We start from the raw sequence: 22,558 nt of genomic DNA on the forward strand, positions 1-22,558 counted from the left end.
GGCCTGGGCCCTAGGACCATGTCCCAGGACTACCTGACATGATGACTCCTTGCTGTCCCCAGTCCACCTGGCCATGCTGCTGCTCCAGTTTCAACTGTTCTGCCTTACTATTATTCAACCATGCTGGTCATTTATGAACATTTGAACATCTTGGCCACGTTCTGTTATAATCTCCACCCGGCACAGCCAGAAGAGGACTGGCCACCCCACATATGCTCTCTCTAATTCTCTCTTTCTTTCTCTCTCTCGGAGGACCTGAGCCCTAGGACCGTGCCCCAGGACTACCTGACATGATGACTCCTTGCTGTCCCCAGTCCACCTGACTGTGCTGCTGCTCCAGTTTCAACTGTTCTGCCTTATTATTATTCGACCATGCTGGTCATTTATGAACATTTGAACATCTTGGTCATGTTCTGTTATAATCTCTACCCGGCACAGCCAGAAGAGGACTGGCCACCCCACATAGCCTGGTTCCTCTCTAGGTTTCTTCCTAGGTTTTGGCCTTTCTAGGGAGTTTTTCCTAGCCACCGTGCTTTTACACCTGCATTGTTTGCTGTTTGGGGTTTTAGGCTGGGTTTCTGTACAGCACTTTGAGATATCAGCCGATGTACGAAGGGCTATATAAATAAATTTGATTTGATTTGATTTAATGGTAGGTTGTATAGCATCGTGTTCAATGGTGGGATGTATAGCATCTTGAATAGTGGTAGGTTGTAATGTATATCATCTTGTATAATGGTAGGTTGTATAATATATTGTACAATGGTAGGTTGTATAATATATTGTACAATGGTAGGCTGTATAAAATTGTGTATAACAGTAGTTGTATAACATCTTGTATAATGGTAGGTTGTAATGTATAACATTTTTTAATGGTAGAACAGAAATATGACTTGTTGGAAAGGTGGCATCCTATGGAACGTGTCACGTTGAAAGTCACTGAGCTCTCCAGTAAGGCCATTCTACTGCCAACATTTGTCTATGGAGATTGCATGGCTGTGTGCTCGATTTTATACACCTGTCAGCAACGGGTGTGGCGGAAATAGCCGGTGTCCCCCGAGATACACATGTAGATGGAACTTCATTCCTTTTTCACAGACTTTTCTCTCTGTGCTCATTCTGACCTTAATAAACTTAAGCATGAGGAAACGTGTGACAGTGTGGTGGTCCATTTCTTTACTCTAAAATGAGGAGAGACAAACTTCTTAATTATCTATGTTACCCAACTAATTCTGATTCATCCGCCACACCAGCCAGCTATTTGTTTTGGGTGGAGAAAACAGAAAGAGAGGTGTGGCAGAGGTGTGTCTACAGATACACATAATGGGACCTTGATTTAGAGCTACAGATTGAGCTATAGAAATGTAAAGATCCTTTCTGTTTTAGCCAACACATACAGCATTTACTGTGAATGCTAATCAAATGTTATTGGTCACATACACATTTTTTTTTTAAATTTATTTTACCTTTATTTAACCAGGCAAGTCAGTTAAGAACACATTCTTATTTTCAATGACGGCCTAGGAACAGTGGGTTACCTGCCTGTTCAGGGGCAGAACGACAGATTTGTACCTTGTCAGCTCGGGGGTTTCCGGTTACTAGTCCAACGCTCTAACCACTAGGCTACGCTGCCGCCCCACATGGTTAAAATGCTTGTGCTTCTAGTTCCTACAGTGCAGTTAATATCTATAAAGTAATTTGATATGAGTAATGTAAGATATGTAAACATTATTAAAGTGGCATTATTTAAAGCAGAATTGTTTAAAGTGACTAGTGATCCATTCATAAAGTGGCCAGTGATTGGAATGCAGTCTCCATTAACGTGGGAACATTGCCTTTAAATTTCAATCACGCTGTAATGCTGAACTTCCGCAATACGGATTGAATAGAGCCCTTAATTCCCTAATAATTACACCACCTTTTACTTGGAGGAAATTAGGTTGAGTGAACCGGTCTTTTCCAAGTGGAAAAAATTATATATTTTTCCGATAACAGCACTGTAATTTACACATTGATTATAGCTACTGATAAGAGCTTGATAAAAGAGTAATCTGTTTGGATAAGGGGATTGCAATTAAAGGCTAAATGTATTTATTTTTTATTTTACCTTTAACTAGGCAAGTCAGTTAAGAACAAATTATTATTTTCAATGACAGCCTAGGAACAATGGGTTAACTGCCTGTTTAGGGACAGAACGACAGATTTGTACCTTGTCAGCTCGGGGGTTTGAACTTGCAACCTTCCGGTTACTAGTCCAACGCTCTAACCACTAGGCTACCCTGCCGCCCCAGATGTACAGTTGTTTTAGAACTATTTTACCTTATGATCACTGGAGATGAATTTGAAACCAATCATGTGGCACAGTATTTGTTTATTCAGTGGTACATGCATTCACAGTCTAAATTTATAGAATCCTTCCCACTATATGATTGATATCTTAAGCAATAAAATCCCAATTTATCAATTCAAAGTTTATGGAAAAACTGCACCTGTCCTCCATTGCTACTAAAAAGGGTCCTCGGATCAGTCGTTAGATGGGGTCATGTCTGTAAAGTGGGGCACAGATAACAAAGAGGAGGGCATCAAGACATACAAAATGGCTACAGGGATGGAGATGCAGGAGTCAGGGCTTTGGGTCACGGGGTCTGGGATCCTCACCAGATTGTCTGCAGTGGTGCAAGGGACCTTACCATTGAAGAGGCAGTGAAGTCGAAGGATTTCCGTGAAGACCATCCTTACTGGCACCAGGTCCAAGGTCAGCTCCATAATCACTGGAAGGGACACTGCTTCTTCGTTGTGTGGAGCACCAAGCCTCCTTCACCACCCATCGTGACAACCTCTGACAGATTCATATTGCCCCTCCTGTCAGTACCTGTTTTCAGGGAAGACAACGGTCCTAAAATATTCCACATAGTTCATACACACACTCTAGGGTCCCAGAATAGGTTATATTACATATTAGTGTTGCTCAAAGCAGCCAACTAAAGTAATGTGGTTAACTTTATCATGGGCACAGTGGGAATTTATATCTATGATGTTCAAATTATTTCTCACTCCTTACTTGCTAAAGGCTCCATTTCCATGTCTGTACCTGACATTCTTGAAACACAAGTGAACAATGAATAAAGATCACACAAAAACAACAGGCTCCTATAATTATATTATAGGACAATATTACATTCAATATATTACATTCATGTTTTGGTCAAAGCAGCCAACTGAAGTAATGTAGTTAACGTAAGTTCATTTACAAAGGCTGGTCTTTAAAAATGTATATATATTTCACCTTTATTTAACCAGGTAGGCCAGTTGAGAACAAGTTCTCATTTACAACTGCGACCTGATCACACTGACACAGAATGGTCTGAGTGCACCTCCTCAGTTTCATTCAGTAGTACAACACAATTCACATGGCATTATATCATGGGTACAGTGGGAATGTATATCTGTGATGTTGAAATGATGTCTTACCCCCAGAGTGAGAGTAAATCACTTCCAGCAGATCTCCTTGTTGAGGGTGGCGTTGATCATTTACTGCTTCTTGTGGGGTGAGCCTGAGGTTTCAGCATGTCACACCTCGTGTCTAAAACATTGGGAAAAGGGGACATAAAGTAATGTATCTACAAATGAAATGTTTTACACAATATTCCATCATATTTGATGAGTTACTGACCTGTCCGTTCATAGGCTCGATCAGCTGTAGTCTCCACAAGCCGATCACACTGACACAGGATGTCCATGAATCATACAGTCTGAGGGATGCACTCCTGTTGGACTGGACAACAAAGAGACATTTGGTGAGTGGTAGGTCTTTTGTAATGCTGCATTACCATCTTTATCTGGACAGAAAACACAATATTTATCAAACTCAACACCTAATCCTCATGCCTCATTGTTTGTTTCCCAATCAACAGTCTGGATCTTCCTCTTCTGTCACGATGGATGACCTACCTTTTCTGGTACCATTTCTCTTTTCCAACGGAAAATGGCAGCTACAGACCAGAGTGTCGTCACTGAGGTTTCCGGTCCGCCCATTTCAAAAGACACACACAAAAAAAAGGTACTTTTACTAGCTAGCTAAGTTGATTACTAAAACAGTAACATTTACATTACAATACCATAACCCACAGACTTGATGAAAGTAATGGTAAAATAGACTGGAATTGGTTTATCTGCACATCTAAAATCTTACTATGTGGATGGGACATCTCAAATTAAATAAATATAAAATGTAACACAATAAAATAACAATAGCGAGGATATATACAGGGGGTACCGGTACCGAGTCAATGTGTGGGGGAACAGGTTAGTAGAGGTAATTTGTACATGTAGGTAAAATAACTATTTTTAGATAATAAACAGCAGTATAAAAACAAAGGGGGCGGGGGGGGGTGTCAATGTAAATAGTTCGGGTGACCATTTGATGAATTGTTCAGCAGTCTTATGGCTTGGAGGTAGAAGCTGTTAAGGAGCATTTTGGTCCTAGACTTGGCGCCCCCGTACCGCTTGCAGTGCGGTAGCAGAGAGAACAGTCTATGACTTGGGTGACTGGAGTCTTTGACAATTTTTTTGAGTCTTCCTCTGACACCGTTTAGTATATAGGTCATGTATGGCAGGAAGCTTGGCCCCAATGATGTACTGGGCCGTACGCACTACCCTCTGTAGCGCCTTATGGTCAGATGCCGAGCAGTTGCCATACCAGCCGGTGATGCAACCGGTCAGGATGCTCTCGATGGTGCAGCTGTATAACTGAGGATCTAAGAACCCATGCCAAAACCTTTCAGTCTGCTGTTGTGCCCTCTTTACAACTGTCTTGGTGTGTTTGGACCATGATAGTTTGTTGGTGATGTATTGAGCGAGTCACTGGTACTTCAGGAGGATAGAATTATAGTCAGATTTACCAAATGGAGGGCGAGGGAGACCTTTATATGCGTCTCTGTGTGTGGCATAAAGGTTGTCTTGAGATATTTTTCCTCTGGTTGCACATTTCTACATGCTGGTAGAAATGAGGTAAACGGATTTAAGTTTGCCTGTATTAAAGTCCCCGGCCACTAGGAGTGCCACTTCTGGATGAACATTTTCTTGTTTGCCTATGGCCTTATACAGCTTGCTGAGTGAGCTCTTAGTGACAGCATCGGTTTGTGGTGGTAAATAGACTGCTACGAATAATATAGATGAGAACTCTTGGCAGATAGTGTGGCCTGCACAGCTTATCATGAGGTACTCAGGCGAGCAATACCTCGATACTTCTTTAATATTAGACATCACGCACCAGCTGTTATTGACAAATAGACAGAAACCCCCTCATCTTACCAGACGTAGTTTCCCTGTCCTGCCGATGCATGGAAAACCCAGCCAGCTCTATATTATGTGTCATCGTTCAGCCACGACTCAGTGAAACATAACATATTACAGTTCAATGTCACGTTGGTAGGATAGCCTTAATTGTAGATCTTCAATTTTATTTTCAAATGATTGCAGGTTGGCCAATTGTATGGATGGTAGTGGAGGTTTACTCACTCGCCCGACCTCCGCTGCATTTTTCTCCATCTTTTCTTCACGCAAATGACAGGGATTTGGACCGGGTCTCGAGAAAGCAGTATTTCCTTCGTGTCTAACTTCTTAAAGAAAAACATCTTTGTCCAGTTCGAGGAGAGTAACCGCTGCTTTTTTCAGACATAAAAGACGGTAGCAGCAACATTATGTACAACATAATTAAAAAAAATAAGTTTCGGAAAAAAAAGCACAAAAAAAAGCAGTTGGTTAGGAGCCTGTAAAACGGCAGTCATCCCCTCCGGAGACACATTTCTGCTGTGATGGAGGAATTATCTGGGATGCTCAACTAGATGATCAGGACAGTCTAGGATGCCCTTATCCTGAAAAGGTGAAGTATTGAGATGAGCTATATGACTGTACTTATAATTCTCAACAGGAAAGTTAAAACTCTCATCCGTAAGGCCACTGAGGATGGCCAACAGTGATAGGGGGATCATCTGAAAGGGAATGATATGCAGGGATGTCATTTAAATATTTTGGGCACTGGCCAGCAGACCACGATTTCTACATTCAGGTCTTAAATCTGTGACATGCGATGTTTGTTAAGGTACAATTTCACTGCTGTGTCAGGCTAGTTTGCCACGTGCGTTGTACACCTAACTTCAGACGGCGGCTATCTAGCACATTTCCATATGCACCTAGCTAACCACAGGTCTTTGACCTAACCAACATTGCTTGTTAGCAGCTCGCAAACAGGGCTTACCTTATCACACGGCTCCAGTGATGCCTCTCGCTTACAGAGGTCGGAAAACAATCAAATGCATGTGTACTTAGAGTAGTGGTTACAAACGGGTATTTACTGTAGTACAGAACCATCCTTGCTTCTGATCGACGGAGTACTAAGGTTAGCTGATTCGCTACAAAGGCCAATATTCAAGTAATTAAAACATGCTAAAGTAGTTAGCTATGTCATTTGAAAAATGTTTTTTTTAAAGAACACGCACGAGAAATACACTCAATTATTTACAAAAGAAACTAAGACTATAATATCTACTTGAGATGAGTTTGCATAGAAATGTGCCTTGAGGAATGACGTCAATGCTTGCCACAAAATGTGTAGTTCTGTATGATAGCCACATTAGCGTCTAATTAGCATTTCGTTTTTGGGGGGGTAATTACAGGCGAAAGTTCCTTGTCCGAGAGAGATTTGCGTGGTTATCAAAACGTCACGCCAGGGTAAGCCTACACAAAACACAGGCCTTATATGAAGGTCTAAAATCCCTGACGCAAAAATCAATGGTGAAAAAAACGATTTGAACCATTTCCGGGTTTTACCACTAGATTTGATGGGTATTAGGACTGTGATGTGGTATTCAATAGGGCGTTCTTTGGCAATGCTGACTCAACAAAATATGACCATGAAAAATAACAGATACCTTTAACTCAGATGACAATAGTACGTAGTAATATGATTACAAGAAGGGCAAAGGCTGAAATTGTAAGGACTTCATTACCTTCATTACCAATTAAAATGGTCTAATAACTATGAAACTTAATTGGCAAGAATATAGTAAGAATATTGTGTAGGTACATTGCTTTCTTACTTCTTTCTCCAGCAGATGGCAGACTTACAGTGCCAGCGAGACAAAGAAACCATCTGGGTACCTGCCATACATTTTTATTTCCCCCAATCTTGAAACCATTGAAATTGTAACAAACTGCCCCCCCCCCCCCCCCCCCCAAAAAAAATACACAAGAATACAATTTGTATATTTTTATTGTCATCTTGAAAACACCTGTGTAATACATCATGTCACATACACATAAAAGTAAATATCCAGCTCATGTAGTTCATACAAGGAAAATAGAATACTGTAGGTCACTATAATAGTACAATGATGTATTATCAGTTTAGGTCCATCTGAAGACTCAAAAGAGATACAGCAAACATTTTCTGTTATAGGATAGCTATTATACAAATCAAGAATTCAAAGAAACCGCTTGACTTGTTTTTTTTACCAGACACGCCATTGACACGTTTTATTACTACCAGTGTGTCTCTACAGCCGAAGAGTCCGATTCAAACACTCCCAGCTACAGTACAGACATGTTGAGAACGTGTGAAAGAACAGCAGGAGAAAACGACATTTAGCAGTTGTATGGTGAATTAGTGAGAGGCTTTTGAGGGTTTGTTCACCGCTTGAATTCTAATTGTGTTAGGCTACATGGAGGAAAGGTCCCAGAGAATATTGGTGAGGTGAGCAGCTGGCGTTACACTTGAACAGATGCGACGGCAGAATAGGGCAGGCTAGGATCTCTGAACTGGCTTCTCCACGTTCACAAAGCAGAAAATGCCAGACCGAGGAGCAGCGCACTACAAACAATTGTTTCAAAAAGGTGAAGGGAAAGTGACCTGCTGTCAAGGACACCGTACTGTACATAGTAGAGTGCCAATTAACCTAAGAGGGGTCAACATTTGATCATCAGTGTGTTATCATTAGAGCCCCTGGTATACAGAGAAGTACGCTGTTTCTCTTTTTGTGTGTGTTATGAATGGAATGACAATGCCGTTTATGACTTATTCAATAACAAAGGCTAAAGTGATCTGTTATTAACCAGTTTGTCTTGTTTCTGTCTATACTGCATATACCGTAGTAAGGCTTCATCTCTGTCTCAATGTTTCACAGAAGCTGAACAGACAACACTTCAATATCTTCCCGCATACGAAGAGGGCTGTTGTTACTGCACCAGAAAACACAATATAAAGCTGTACACATGCTGAAGTCTATAAAACAACAAATAGTATATATTTCATCAAGGAGGTGGATGAATGTACAAGGGGAGGCAGCCAATCACACATAGAATTCTCTCTCATTCACACGTACAGCATTCTCTCTACCACTTTGTCGACAACTGTCTTGGCAGCGGAACCATCTAGAGAGGTTTCCCGTCTTTAGATAACAGTGTTGACATTGTGAGAAAATGACTTGGCTTTCTGACAGGCTGCATTTTCTCACTATCACACGTCACAATCATGCCCACTGGGGTTCAGTTGGGAAGACATCGGAACTTGCTTTCTCTTGTTCCACTATTAGGACTCGTCTTACGTTTTCTGCTACAAAAGTAGGAGACTTTCCACTACGCCCCTGGCCATTGAACCCCTACTCACACCACTCGTAAAAAGGAATTCAATCCTAACAGTTATGCATGGCACAGACTGATGGCTATTCACAGAGAAACAGGCTTTTAAAATATTGCACTTATTGGCCCATTGCACCTCAAGACGAGACCTGAAGGTGCACAAATACAATACAATAAGTATACCGATATAGATATATAGAAATAGATCTTGCACAATTTCATGCAAGTGTGCTGCTAAAAATAGTTTGCTACTGAAAATGCAACGATTCAGAGGCAGTTCGTTTTCACAAGTGCAACAATCGATTGCAGCATTTTCTACAAGACACTATTTGGCATGACACTTGGTCTAGCTAATAGTAACATACCCTTTTTCACAAAATAATCTCACAACACCTAAAAACAGCTTCCTTTCTATTTGTTTTATAGCACATTGGCACGTAGGGGTCCATTTAGGATAACTGTCTCTGGTTTCTTCAAGGGAACTTTTCTATAACAATAGAAAAGTAACAGAGTCGAAAACAGAAGTAAAACATTACTGCAAGTACAGTAAATGAATGGTGAATAAGGAGTGTCTCTAATAAAAAGTATTTGAGGTGAAGTCCAGAGAATGAGATGGTATGAATTATGGAAGTGGCTCCTTATTCATAATCCTGTAGTCAAGTCAGGTCAGACTTTTGAAATATTGATGCCGTGACTCACATCCCTGAAATAGTTGTCTGGGACCTCTCCTTGGGTTCTCTGTACGTCTCACAATGTCTCTCAATCTGTATTGTTCCAGGAACTGGCATTATTATGAGCTTTCTGCTGTTAATTTAGGACCATTTCATTAACAGTCGCAGCACTGGACCTAGCACTGCAGTACGGAACCCATTTGAGGACATCCGTAAACCCAGACTGAAACGTACGGCTGACAACTGAGGATGACCTACAATGGATTCCGCACTGCAGAAATGATTAGGTCTTAGTTACTCCAGATGACTGACCAGTTGGCAGTATTGCACAGACCATTGCTTGTACATAGATATAACATTGAGAAACACATCAGAAACTGTTCTCTGCACTCACAGATGCATACTGTTTTCAAACAACAGTCATCGGGTTAGTAATCATACCACTTTACAGCCACATTAAATGTACCACTTATTTAATAAAGTAAACTGTTAAATACCACACTGGCATTATTATCATGACTACCTACCTATCCTACAATATAGTACATGTTAGTATTAGACAACTGTTATACTATGGCAGCTAATCCACAGTCACTGAACAAACTACTTTATTAATATCCTGAGAATAAAGCCATGCATCTGTCTAACCACAGATAAATACATTGGTTCTAACCACAGATAATCACATTGGTTCTAACCACAGATAATCACATTGGTTCATTCTAACCTCGGATAGTCACATTGGTCCATTCTAACCACAGATAATCACATTGGTTCATTCTAACCTCGGATAGTCACATTGGTCCATTCTAACCACAGATAATCACATTGGTCCATTCTAACCTCAGATAATCACATTGGTCCATTCTAACCTCAGATAATCACATTGGTCAATTCTAACCACAGATAATCACATTGGTTCATTCTAACCTCAGATAATCACATTGGTCCATTCTAACCACAGATAATCACATGGGTTTCACATCTAGTGTGGCGATGGAAAAAATATGAAACAATATACAAACAACTAACTGAAAGGCATCACTTTCGTAAGGTAGGTAATACTTTTTTATGGTAATGTTCAATGCTTAAAAGTGACACGCACACACACACACAGCAGAAATAGTGGGAGGGAGGAAATACAGGATATGCAAGAGGGAACTGGCAACTTAACCATACACAGATCATCATGTCATTGACAGAGCATTCCATAAACAACACACTATTTTCTCTGGTTAATATAGTATATAGAAGATCCTGTATTTCTGTTTTATATAAATAAATAGATAAATGTACCGACTGACGTGACATTAGTGACTCATGGTCATCGCATACTGACATGGCATTACTGTACATGTCTATTTTTCAGTTTTGTGAACGTACAACATATGTGTCAGACAATTTGAAACATAAAAAAAATCTGAAAAAATGTACTAGGCACATCAGAAGTCAGATATGAAGAATAATACAATTTAAGGTATTATCTACCTAAGGGATAATACAATATTTTGGCAATCTCATACGTCTTAGATTGTTGTCATTTTCCTGGTTAACAACCGCAGTTGGGCTGCTGCAAGGGAGGAGGGTTGTCAGTTAGCCTAGCATTGGACGTTCCTGTGGTGACAGACGGGTCAGTCTCTAAACTGTCGGACATCTTGTCGCAGATGAGGTCGACGAGACGCTCAAATGTTTGTTTTACGTTGACATTGTCCTTGGCACTCGTCTCGAAGAACTCAAACCCTAAGAGATAGAAAGGGTCAGGCAGAGAAGGGAGATATCAGGGTTTTTTCTCTGCGTGTGTCTCTGTCTCTGCGTGCGTCTTTGTGTGCGTGCATCTTTGTGTGTGTGTGTGTGTATATTCAGTGACCTTTTTCGAAAATATTTAGATATGTATTATTATATTGCTTCACAGATTTCTTACCCTTCTGTGCTCTTTCCACCAATAAAAAGAGGCTGAGTGCGGCGCTGTTCTGGAGTGTGTTGGTGTCAGCCAATTAGAAGTGTTTAATTATGACCGAGCAATAGAGGAGCCTAGTGAAGGCTCTAATTAATAATACATGGCAGAGGTGTGCTCAGGCTGTCTCATAAACCCATTATCATTCTGCATCATAAAAACTAAACACCACATACACTTTTGCGTGACCTACAGTATATTGAACCTATCGTCGCTGTTTGATGAAAACCATTAACAACAATACAATTAGGAAAATTCAGAAGATATTTTGAAAAGAAAATCTTGGTCCTTAAGTAATGAAATGCTCAGAGTACATTAAGGGGAGTTACTGTTTTCAATAAATGTGAAACATTTTATGGAATTGCACCACCAGGAAATGTGGTGGAGTACCCCAGATTACTTCCTCGAACCCCGGGATAACTTCCTTAGACTTCCGGACTAGGTTTTGGGATGTGTACTAGATCCCTTTTTTGAAATTCCTGATTCGGTTTTTGGACCTTCCTGATGACTTTTTTTGCACTCAGATTACTTTTTTGGACCCTTCTCAAATAACCCAGTAAAAAGTTTGTAATGTTATCATTAAAAGTTTACCATCAAATACTACATTAAATTGATGCAGACTGAATCTTACATTTCTACAAAATTAGACATGCCAGCTTGGACATTCTAATAAATCATCCACTGATATCAACATGACACTTACCCAAAATATTTGAGTCAAACCTATTTCTCCAGCCAGGGTGTGTCCCTTTCTGAGAGTACTGATTTGAGGAGGATATGATTGACAGCGAAGTTGTCCACTCACCAAGCTGTTCGGCCAGCATTCGACCACTATCCACTGACACCACTCTCTCCTCCTCCATGTCAGCCTTGTTCCCCGCCAGGATTACCTGGGCGTTGTCCCATGAGTACGTCTTAATCTGGGTGGACCTGTGATGGCACAGGACAGAGACATTCAATAACTGAATCTCCAAAATTCCCATACATTTCCCAAATTCCCAAAATGGCATGGATTAAATAATTTTGTCCCTCATCAATCTACACACAATACCCCACAATGACAAAGTAAACACCGATTTTTGTCATTTTTGCAAATGTATAAAAAAAACAACTGATATTTCACATTTACACAAGTATTCAGACCCTTTACTCAGTACTTTGTTGAAGCACCTTTGGCAGCGATTACAGCCTCGAGTCTTCTTGGGTATGACGCTACAAGCTTGGCACACCTGTATTTGGGTAGTTTCTCCCTTTCTTCTCTGCAGATCCTCTCAAGCTCTGTCCGGTTGGATGGGGAGTGTCGCTGCACAGCTATTTTCAGGTCTCTCCAGAGATGTTCGATCCGGGTCAAGTCCAGGCTCTGGCTGGGCCACTCAAGGACATTCAGAGACTTGTTGTGAAACCACTCCTGCGTTGTGGCTGTGTGCTTAGGGTCATTGTTCTGTTGGAAGGTGAACCTTCGCCCCAGTCTGAGGTCCTGAGCACTCTGGAACAGGTTTTCAAAGTTCTCTCTGTACTTTGCTCCATTCATCTTTCCCTCAATCTTGACAAGTCTCTCAGTCCCTGCCGCTGAAAAACATCCCCGCAGCATGATGCTGCCACCACTATGCTTCACCGTAGGGATGTGATTGGCAAGGTGATGAGCAGTGCCTGGTTTCCTCCAGAAGTGATGCTTGGCATTCAGGCCAAAGAGGTCAATGTTGGTTTAATCACATCAGAGAATCTTGTTTCTCATGGTCTGAGAGTCCTTTAGATGACCTTTGGCAAACTCCAAGCGGTCTGTCATGTGCCTTTTACTGAGGAGTGGCTTCCGTCTGGCCACTCTACCATAAAGGCCTGATTAGTGGAGTGCTGCAGAGATGGTTGTCCTTTTGGAAGGTTCTCCCATCTCCACAGAGGAACTCTGTCAGAGTGACCATTGTGTTCTTGCTAAGTTTGGCCGGGTGGCCAGGTCTAGGTAGAGTCTTGGTGGTTCCAAACTACGGGACCTTCAATGCTGCAGAAATGTTTTGGTACCCTTCCCCAGATCTGTGCCTCGACATAATCCTGTCTCGGAGCTCTACGGACAATTCCTTCGATCTCATGGCTTGGGTTTTGCTCTGTAGAGTCAACTGTGGTTCCTTATATAGACAGATGTGTGCCTTTCCAAATCATGTCCAATCCATTTAATTTACCACAGGTAGACTCCAATCAAGTTGTAGAAACATCTCAAATAACCCGTTTCCACTTTGTCATTATGGGGTATTGTGTGTAGGTTGATGAGGAAAAACATGTATTTAATCAATTTTAGAATAAGGCTGTAATGTAACAAAATGTGGAAAATCTGAAGGGTTCGTAACACTTTCAGAATGCATGTATATATATAGTACCAGTCAAACGTTTTGACACACCTACTCATTCAAGGGTTTTTCTTTATTTTTACTATTTTCTACATTGTAGAATAATAGTGAAGATGTCAATACTATGAAATAACACATATGGTATCATGTAGTAACCAAAAAAGTGTTAAACTAATCTAAATACATTTTATGTTCTTCAAATCAAAATACATTTTAGATTCTTTGACTTGATGATAGCACACTCTTGGCATTCTCTCAACCAGCTTCATGTGGTAGTCACCTGGAATGCATTTCAATTAACAGGTATACCTTGTTAAAAGTTCATTTATGGAATTTATTTCCTTCTTAATGCATTTGAGCCAATCAGTTGTGTTGTGATAAGGTAGGGGTGGTATACAGAAGATAGCCCTATTTGGTAAAAGACCAACTACATATTATGGAAAGAACAGCTCAAATAAGCAAAGAGAAATGACAGTCCATCATTATTTCAATCCAGAACATTTCAAAAACGTTGAAAGTTTTTCAAGTGCAGTGGCAAAATCCATCAAGCACTATGATGAAACTAGCTCTCCTGAGGACCGCCACAGGAAAGGAAGATCCAGAGTTACCTCTGCTGCAGAGGATAAACTCATTAGAGTTATTGCAGCCCAAATGCTTCACAGAGACACATCTCAACATCAACTGTTCAGAGGAGACTGCGTGAATCACGCCTGGTCAAATTGCTGCAAAGAAACCACTACTAATGGACACAAGCAATGAACATGAGACCGATGGAAATCTGTCCTTCGGTCTGATGAGTACGATTTTGAGATTTTTGGTTCCAACCGCCATGTCTTTGTGAGACACAGAGTAGATGAACGGATGATCTACGCATGTATGATTCCCAACGTGAAGCATGGAGGTGAGATGGTGTGGAGGTGCTTTGCTGGTGACACTGTCAGTGATTTATTTAGAATTCAGGGCACAGTTAACCAGCATCGCTACCACAGCATTCTGCAGCGATACGCCATCCCATCTGGTTTGCACTTAGTGGGACTATCATGTATTTTTCAACAGGACAATGACCCAACGCACCTCCAGAAGGTGTAAGGGCTATTTGACCAAGAAGGAGAGTGATGGAGTGCTTCATTATATGACCTGACCTCCACAATCATCCGACCTCAACCCAATTGAGATGGGTTGGGATGAGTTGTACCGCAGAGTGAAGGAAAAGCAGCCAACAAGTGCTCAGCATATGTGGGAACTCATTCAAGACTCTTGGAAAAGCATTCCTCATGAAGCTGGTTGAGAGAATGCCAAGAGTGTGCAAAGCTGTCATCAGGCAAAGGGTGACTATTTTGAAGAATCTCAAATTGAAACATTCTTTGATTAAAATGTTTTGATATCTGTGCTACTGGTCCCTCAAGCCCAATAAGGGACATAAACCTCACGTAAAACATTTTATACAGAACCCTTGAGGGTTTAATTACCTGAAAGTCTTGATTTTAAAAATGCACCAGCGACATAACTGAATCATTTAAAAGGTGCTTCAAAGATACCTTGGAAGTCACAGCGCTGTACTCTGATAAATAAACACGGTATTATATTCAAAATAAATACATATTATATATATTATTAAAACGTATTACAGAGCATTTTGTAACCTGGAGCCATGGCAACATCGTGGCTGCCGGAGAGAGGAATATGGTAGGGTACTATTGTGGGCGTGAGGGTGAAGAGCAATACCAGCCCCAACTGTACACAACATAAACAACACAGAGCAAATGCTGTCTGCCCAGAGAGAGAGAGAGAGAGAGAGAGCAAGGATGGAGATAGAAAAGCAGGGTTAGAGATAGGGGGGGAATCAAGATACATGGGGGTAGGAATCAAGAGACATGGGAGTAGGAATCAGGATACATGGGGGTAGGATTCAGGATACATGGGGATAGGAATCAGGATACATGGAGTAGGAATCAGGATATATGAGTGTAGGAATCAAGATACATGAGAGTAGATATCAGGATACATGGGGGTAGGAAGCAGGATACATCGGAGTAGGAATCAGGATATATGAGTGTAGGAAGCAGGATACATGGGGGTAGGATTCAGGATACATGGGGGTAGGAATCAGGATACATGGGGGTAGGATTCAGGATACATGGGGGTAGGAATGAAGATACATGGGGGTAGGATTCAGGATACATCGGAGTAGGAATCAGGATATATGAGTGTAGGAAGCAGGATACATGGGGTAGGAAGCAGGATACATGGGGGTAGGATTCAAGATACATAGGGGTAGGAATCAAGATATATGGGGGTAGGAAGCAGGATACATGGGGGTAGGAAGCAGGATACATGGGGGTAGGAAGCAGGATACATGGGGGTAGGAATCAAGATACATGGGGGTAGGAATGACGATACATGGGGTAGTAATCAGGATACATGGGGGTAGGAAGCAGGATACATGGGGGTAGGATTCAGGATACATGGGGGTAGGAAGCAGGATACATGGGGGTAGGAGGCAGGATACATGGGGGTAGGAATCAAGATACATGTGGGTAGGAATGACGATACATGGGGGTAGGAATCAGGATACATGGGGGTAGGGAGGATTCAGGATACATGGGGGTAGGAAGCAGGATACATGGGGGTAGGAAGCAGGATACATGGGGGTAGGAAGCAGGATACATGCGGGTAGGAAGCAGGATACATGGGGGTAAGAAGCAGGATACATGCGGGTAGGAAGCAGGATGCATGGGGGTAGGAAGCAGGATACATGGGGTAGGAAGCAGGATACATGGGGGTAGGAAGCAGGATACATGCGGGTAGGAAGCAGGATACATGGGGGTAAGAAGCAGGATACATGCGGGTAGGAAGCAGGATGCATGGGGGTAGGAAGCAGGATACATGGGGGTAGGAAGCAGGATACATGCGGGTAGGATTCAGGATACATGGGGGTAGGAAGCAGGATACATGGGGGTAGGAGGCAGGATACATGGGGGTAGGATTCAGGATACATGGGGGTAGGAATCAGGATACATGGGGGTAGGAAGCAGGATACATGGGGGTAGGAAGCAGGATACATGGGGGTAGGAAGCAGGATATTTGAGTGTAGGAAGCAGGATACATGGGGTTAGGAAGCAGGATACATGGGGGTAGGAAGCAGAATACATGGGGGTAGGAAGCAGGATACATGGGGGTAGGAAGCAGGATACATGGGGTAGGAAGCAGGATACATGGGGTAGGAAGCAGGATGCATGGGGGTAGGAAGCAGGATACATGGGGGTAGGAAGCAGGATACATGGGGGTAGGATTCAGGATACATGGGGGTAGGAATCAGGATACATGGGGTAGGAAGCAGGATACATGGGGGTAGGAAGCAGGATACATGGGGGTAGGAATCCAGATACATGGAGTAGGGGTCAGGATACATGGGGGTAGGAAGCAGGATACATGCGGGTAGGATTCAGGATACATGGGGGTAGGAATCCAGATACATGGAGTAGGGGTCAGGATACATGGGGGTCGGAATATGGATACATGGGGGTAGTATTCAGGATACATGGGGGTAGGAATGAAGATACATGGGGGTAGAATTTTTGGGTAGGAATCAGGATACATGGGGGTAGGAATCCGGATACATGGAGTAGGGGTCAGGATACATGGGGGTAGTAATCAGGATACATGGAGTAGGGGTCAGGATACATGGGGGTAGTAATCAGGATACATGGGGTAAGATTCAGGATACATGGGGGTAGTAATCAGGATACATGGGGTAGGAAGAAGGATAAATGGGGTAGGAATCAGGATACATGGGGTAAGAATCAGGATACATGGGGGTAGTAATCAGGATACATGGGGTAGGAAGCAGGATACATGGAGTAGGGGTCAGGATACATGGGGTAGGAAACAGGATACATGGGGTAAGAATCAGGATACATGGGGTAAGAATCCGGATACATGGGGGTAGGAATCAAAATATATTGTGGTAATAATCAGGACACATGTTCATATTATATACACTGTGCTATGTTAGAATGAGAAACCAGTAGACAGGGCAATGAATAGGGAGAGAGGGAGGGATAGAGAGAGGGAGGGATAGCGAAAGAGAGGTAGTGATAGAGAGAGGAAGGGATAGAGAGAGGGGGCGAAAGAGAGGGAGGGGGTGAAAGAGAGGGAGGGGAAGTGTGTTAGGTTGGGATGAGCGAGAGAGACAGAGAAGGACGGAGAGCAAAAAGGTAATAGATGGAGAGGGAGAGAAGTGGGTGGAGGTAGAGAAACCATCCACAGTGTGGGTTCATATTAAGACTGACAGACAGAGAAATGAGAGAGGAAGGAGGGGAAGAGGTTGTGTGTTGAAGAGAGAAAAAGATGACTCAGCATTTACATTTCTTGTTATGAAACTCATAATTGGACTGAATCAATACTCAACGCTCTTCCCTTTCTCTTGGTTCATAGATTCTGTCCCTGATGGTACCATATTCCAAATATAGTGCACTTCCTTTGGCCTAAGGGCTCTGGTCAAAGGTAGGCAACTACATAAGGATTGGGGTGCCATTTGGGACTTAATCATAGGACTGAACAAGTCTGTTGTTTCACCCAATTATTCATTACTAGAAACTCATAGTTATTTTTTTTCGCTGAGTCCATTGGGTCAATGCGATTATGATGGATTGCATTGCTATAGTGTTGCACTGTGTGCAAATATAGATATTTTTGGGGGAACAGAAGAACACTATTCCTTATTTAGCACTCTAAAAAGTGTTTGTTGCCATGTATTTGGATTATTAAAAAAACAACTCTGTAAACTGTGTGGAGCTTTTCTCACAGTTAAGCCATGAGTTCATTGACGCGAAGGAGACTTTAGCATTTATATCAGAAAGTCTTCAAATAGCAGCATTCTCTTCAATGGTTTTAGAAATGCCAAGGAGTCTTCCCCAATCCCAATACTTATGTCATTTACTCTCTTTGTCTCCTTTCCTGAGTGAACCAATACATGAAACTAACGGTCAGTTAGAATTTCCACAATATTTCACCTATCCATTAGGGCTTGCACAGTATAACCAAGTAACCAACGGTAATGGATGAAGCCCGTCACGGTGCAACGAACCGCTGGGGTTGAGTTAGTTTTTTAGTTAACATGGACTCTTAACGTGATGAAAGTTTGTCACTCCTTGCTGAAACAAGCAAGATATTGGAGCAAACAAGTTTCGGTTGCCTAGACAACACCACCCAACAATGCAGCAAAAGCACATGTAACACATGTAGCCAGGAGAGGAGAAAATGTGTGTACATTTTTATTTATTTATTTTGTTTGAGTTTTTTGCTATTCCAACAGTTATTGCAGAGACTGCAGTCATTTGTCTGGCCAATTACCATTATCCAAAATTCCAGCAGCAATCCATTGTTTGGTTTTGTTTACTTGGACAGTGTTTCTAAACTTTTTAGCAAGTGTGGCACAAACCCAGCGCAAGTCAACAATGCAAGTCAACGGCAATTTACAATAACGAACACCTTGTGAAACACCAATATTTAAGATTTGAATACATAAACTTTCATCGTTTTTGGTATAGTTGTGTCATTAACTTATTTACACTGATTTTTTTGTACACTCACATGGCATTCATAGACTAAAATACTGGATTCTGGTGTGTGGAATATAGAGGAGGTGGTTGCTGTGTGGGTGGGAGATTCTGCCTGTCACTTCTCAACAGGCAGCCAGTCCCAGAAGGGGGACTTGAAGAGGGAGACTGCAAAGACCAGGCACTGCTGCTCTCTTTGTTCTGAGTGTTTGCAGTGCTAGTGTTTTTAGTTCATCCGTGTATCTCACATATTATGAGCCCAGTAAACTTTCTTAGCAGATAATGACAACATGACAATAACAGTAGCTGATGTAATGGAAAGTTGGAGGGTGTTTGGTAATGGAGGACATCAGGTGGATCCACATCTGGGTGATGGGCAGAACCCCTAGGTCCTGGAGAACAGGAGCAGAGTTAAAGGGAACAGGGTAGGAGACAGGGACGTAAACAAGCAAACACACAGGTTACACTTTACAGTGAGAAAATTTGATGGATTAGTGCAGTGTTATAAAAGGGAGATACAGTTGAAGACGGAAGTTTACATACACTTAGGTTGGAGTCATTAAAACTTGTTTTTTTTCTTGTTAACAAAGTATATTTTTGGCAAGTCAGTTAGGATGTGCATGACAAGCAATTTTTCCAACAATTGTTTACAGACAGATAATTTCACTTATAATTAACTGCATCACAATTCCAGTGGGTTTACATACACTAAGTTGACACTGCCTTTAAACAGCTTGGAAAATTCCAGAAAATTATGTCATGGCTTTAGAAGCTTCTGATAGGCTAATTGAGTTTGAGTTTATTTTTACAGGGACAGTGCACATTAATCAACGTTTCAGTAAAAGTGCCGGTTTTAGCCACCTGGCTAATTTTCAACCGCAGTCCCTGGGCAGGTTATTAAAAACAATTACAATATATACAATCATTGAGCAGTGAGCACACACAGAGCAACATAGGACAAGCGAGACAGAGCATACAGGCAGAGCAACATAGAACAAAAAGCAGCAAGACAAAATTCATGAAAGCAACAAAGTGTTTCCACACCTCACAAGCTACAGACAACAGACAACATGGAAAGTGGCAAAACAGCGCTGGGGATTATGTTCACAAATCTGATTGACCTTTAGCCATGTCTTCATGCATTTTGTGAGAAAGTGTGATATGTGGTGCAGTTATGTGTGTCTGATGGCAGTGTATTCCAGACATGGGAAGCTCTCACAGAGAAAGCGGATTTACTGAAGGTGCTTTTCCTTATACAGTCACCTCTCATGGCAGACCTTGTGGATCTGCTGCCATATGTTTGGGTTTTCTGTTTAACAAAAATACTTCATTTGTGTCAATTGGAGGTGTACCTGTGGATGTATTTCAAGGCCTACCTTAAAACTCAGTGCCTCTTTGCATGACATCATGGGAAAATCAAAAGAAATCAGCCAAGACCTCAGAAAATAAATTGGAGACCTCCAAAAGTCTGGTTCATCCTTGGGAGCAATTTCCAAATGCTTGAAGGTACCATGGGACCATGCAGCCGTCATACCTCTCAGGAAGGAGATGCGTTATGTCTCTTAGAGATGAACGTACTTTGGTGCGAAAAGTGGAAATCAATCCCAGAACAACAGCATAGGACCTTGTGAAGATGCAAGAGGAAATAGGTACAAAAGTATCTATATCCACAGTAAAACGAGTCCTATATCGACATAACCTGAAAGGCCGCTTAGCAAGGAAGAAGCCACTACTCCAAAACAGCCATAAAAAGCCAGACTACGGTTTGCAACTGCACAAGGGGACAAAGATTGTACTTTATGGAGAAATGTCCTCTGGTCTGATGAAACAAAAATAGAACTGTTTGGCCATAATGCCCATTGTTATGTTTGGAGGAAAAAGGGGGAGGCTTGCAAAGCTGAAGAACACCATCCCAACCGTGAAGCACGGGGGCGGAAGCATCATGTTGTGGGGGTGCTTTGCTGCAGGAGGGACTGGTGCACTTCACAAAATAGATGGCTTCACGAGGAAGGAAAACTATGTGCATATATTGAAGCAACATCTCAAGACATCAGTCAGGAAGTGAAAGCTTGGTTGCAAATGGGTCTTCCAAATGGACAATGACCCCAAACATACTTCCAAAGTTGTGGCAAAGTGGCTTAAGGACAACAAAGTCAAGGTATTGGAGTGGCCATCACAAAGCCCTGACCTCAATCCTATAGAAAATGTGTGGGCAGAACTGAAAAAGTGTGTGCGAGCAAGGAGGCCTACAAACCTAACTCAGTTACACCAGCTCTGTCAGGAGGAATAGGCCAAAATTCACCCAACTTATTGTGGGAAGCTTGTGGAAGGCTACCTGAAACGTTTGACCTAAGTTAAACAATTTAAAGGCAATGCTACCAAATACTAATTGAGTGTCTGTAAACCTCTGACCCACTGGGAATGTGATGAAAGAAATAAAAGTGAAATAAATAATTCTCTCCACTATTATTCTGACATTTCACATTCTTAAAATAAAGTGGTGATCCTCATTTACCTAAAACAGGGATTTTTTTTACCAGGATTAAATGTCAGGGATTGTGAAGAACTGAGTTTAAATTTATTTGGCTAAGGTGTATGTAAACTTCCGAATTCAACTGTATGTACTTTTCAACACATTTGGAAGGTACAGCCTATCTCTTGCTGGTCCCCCTCCGACTCAGAGCACAGAGAACCAGACTGAACCGAATTCACTGGTTCTGGTGGATGGGATTACTCCTACTTTACAAATTACCTCGACTAACCTGTACCATCCGCACACTGACTCGTTACCGGTACCCCCTGTATACAGCCTCATTATTGTTATGTAATTTCCTTGAGTTGCTTTTTAATTTAATTACATTTTTTTACTTTAGTTTATTTAGTAAATATTTTATTAACTCTATTTCTTGAACTGCATTATCGGTTAAGGGCTTGTAAGTAAGCATTTCATGGTAAGGTCTACCTACACCTGTTGAATTTGGAGCATGCGACAAATACAATTTGATCTGACAGTTGCTAGTCCTAAAGTCATGTGGATAGGTTAATTGAAGAGGTACATTTTTGTAAGCTCAGCATAACTACAATTTCTTGCTTTCTCAAATGTCAACCAAAGCTTAACATACTTTGAGCTTCACTGAAGTGTAGGGTGTCAGTGTTTTCAGTTGCTTCCACTGAGGTAACCCTAGGAAGACAAAGAGAACCATATCAGTGTTAGGGAAACTAAAACTAACTTCAGGTTATTTTGTGTGCAAATGCAAATAGTTATTATCTGAGATTCTTTTTATATTAACTTTAATAGATGGTGACCTCAGCTAGAAGGTGAAAGAGCAGCGAGGTTTCCCAGGTCTCGCCTTCCTTTCATCCACTTCCAAACCAAGTCATTTGCCCGAATGTCGT

The 22,558-nt window shown here is 41.7% G+C and overlaps 1 protein-coding gene and 1 long non-coding RNA gene across 3 annotated transcripts in view; both read right to left on the bottom strand.

Annotated features, from left to right (window-relative positions):
• Positions 1-2,353: 2,353 nt before the first annotated feature.
• On the bottom strand, positions 2,354-6,757 carry LOC115118352 (uncharacterized). Of its 2 annotated transcripts, XR_003861828.2 has the most exons (7): positions 6,260-6,757; positions 3,952-4,013; positions 3,674-3,775; positions 3,472-3,583; positions 3,062-3,099; positions 2,691-2,872; positions 2,354-2,546 (listed from the first exon to the last, which is right to left on the bottom strand). It is a non-coding gene; the product is annotated as an uncharacterized LOC115118352 (long non-coding RNA). The 2 variants fall into 2 exon arrangements; XR_003861827.2 differs by lacking the exon at positions 6,260-6,757 and having other exon boundaries at positions 3,952-6,154.
• Positions 6,758-7,255: 498 nt separating this feature from the next.
• LOC115118351 (ras-related protein Rab-3C-like) overlaps positions 7,256-22,558 on the bottom strand; it is a 60,832-nt gene continuing 45,529 nt past the window's right edge. The window contains exons 4-5 of the mRNA XM_029646950.2: positions 12,068-12,192; positions 7,256-11,048 (exon numbers count right to left, since the gene is read on the bottom strand). Of these exons, the coding sequence (XP_029502810.1) occupies positions 10,858-11,048; positions 12,068-12,192 (316 nt within the window). The 3' untranslated portion in view covers positions 7,256-10,857. The remainder of the gene's footprint in view (positions 11,049-12,067; positions 12,193-22,558) is intronic.

This window comes from Oncorhynchus nerka, linkage group LG4 (assembly GCF_034236695.1).
Source record: "Oncorhynchus nerka isolate Pitt River linkage group LG4, Oner_Uvic_2.0, whole genome shotgun sequence".
Classification (NCBI taxonomy): Eukaryota; Metazoa; Chordata; class Actinopteri; order Salmoniformes; family Salmonidae; genus Oncorhynchus; species Oncorhynchus nerka.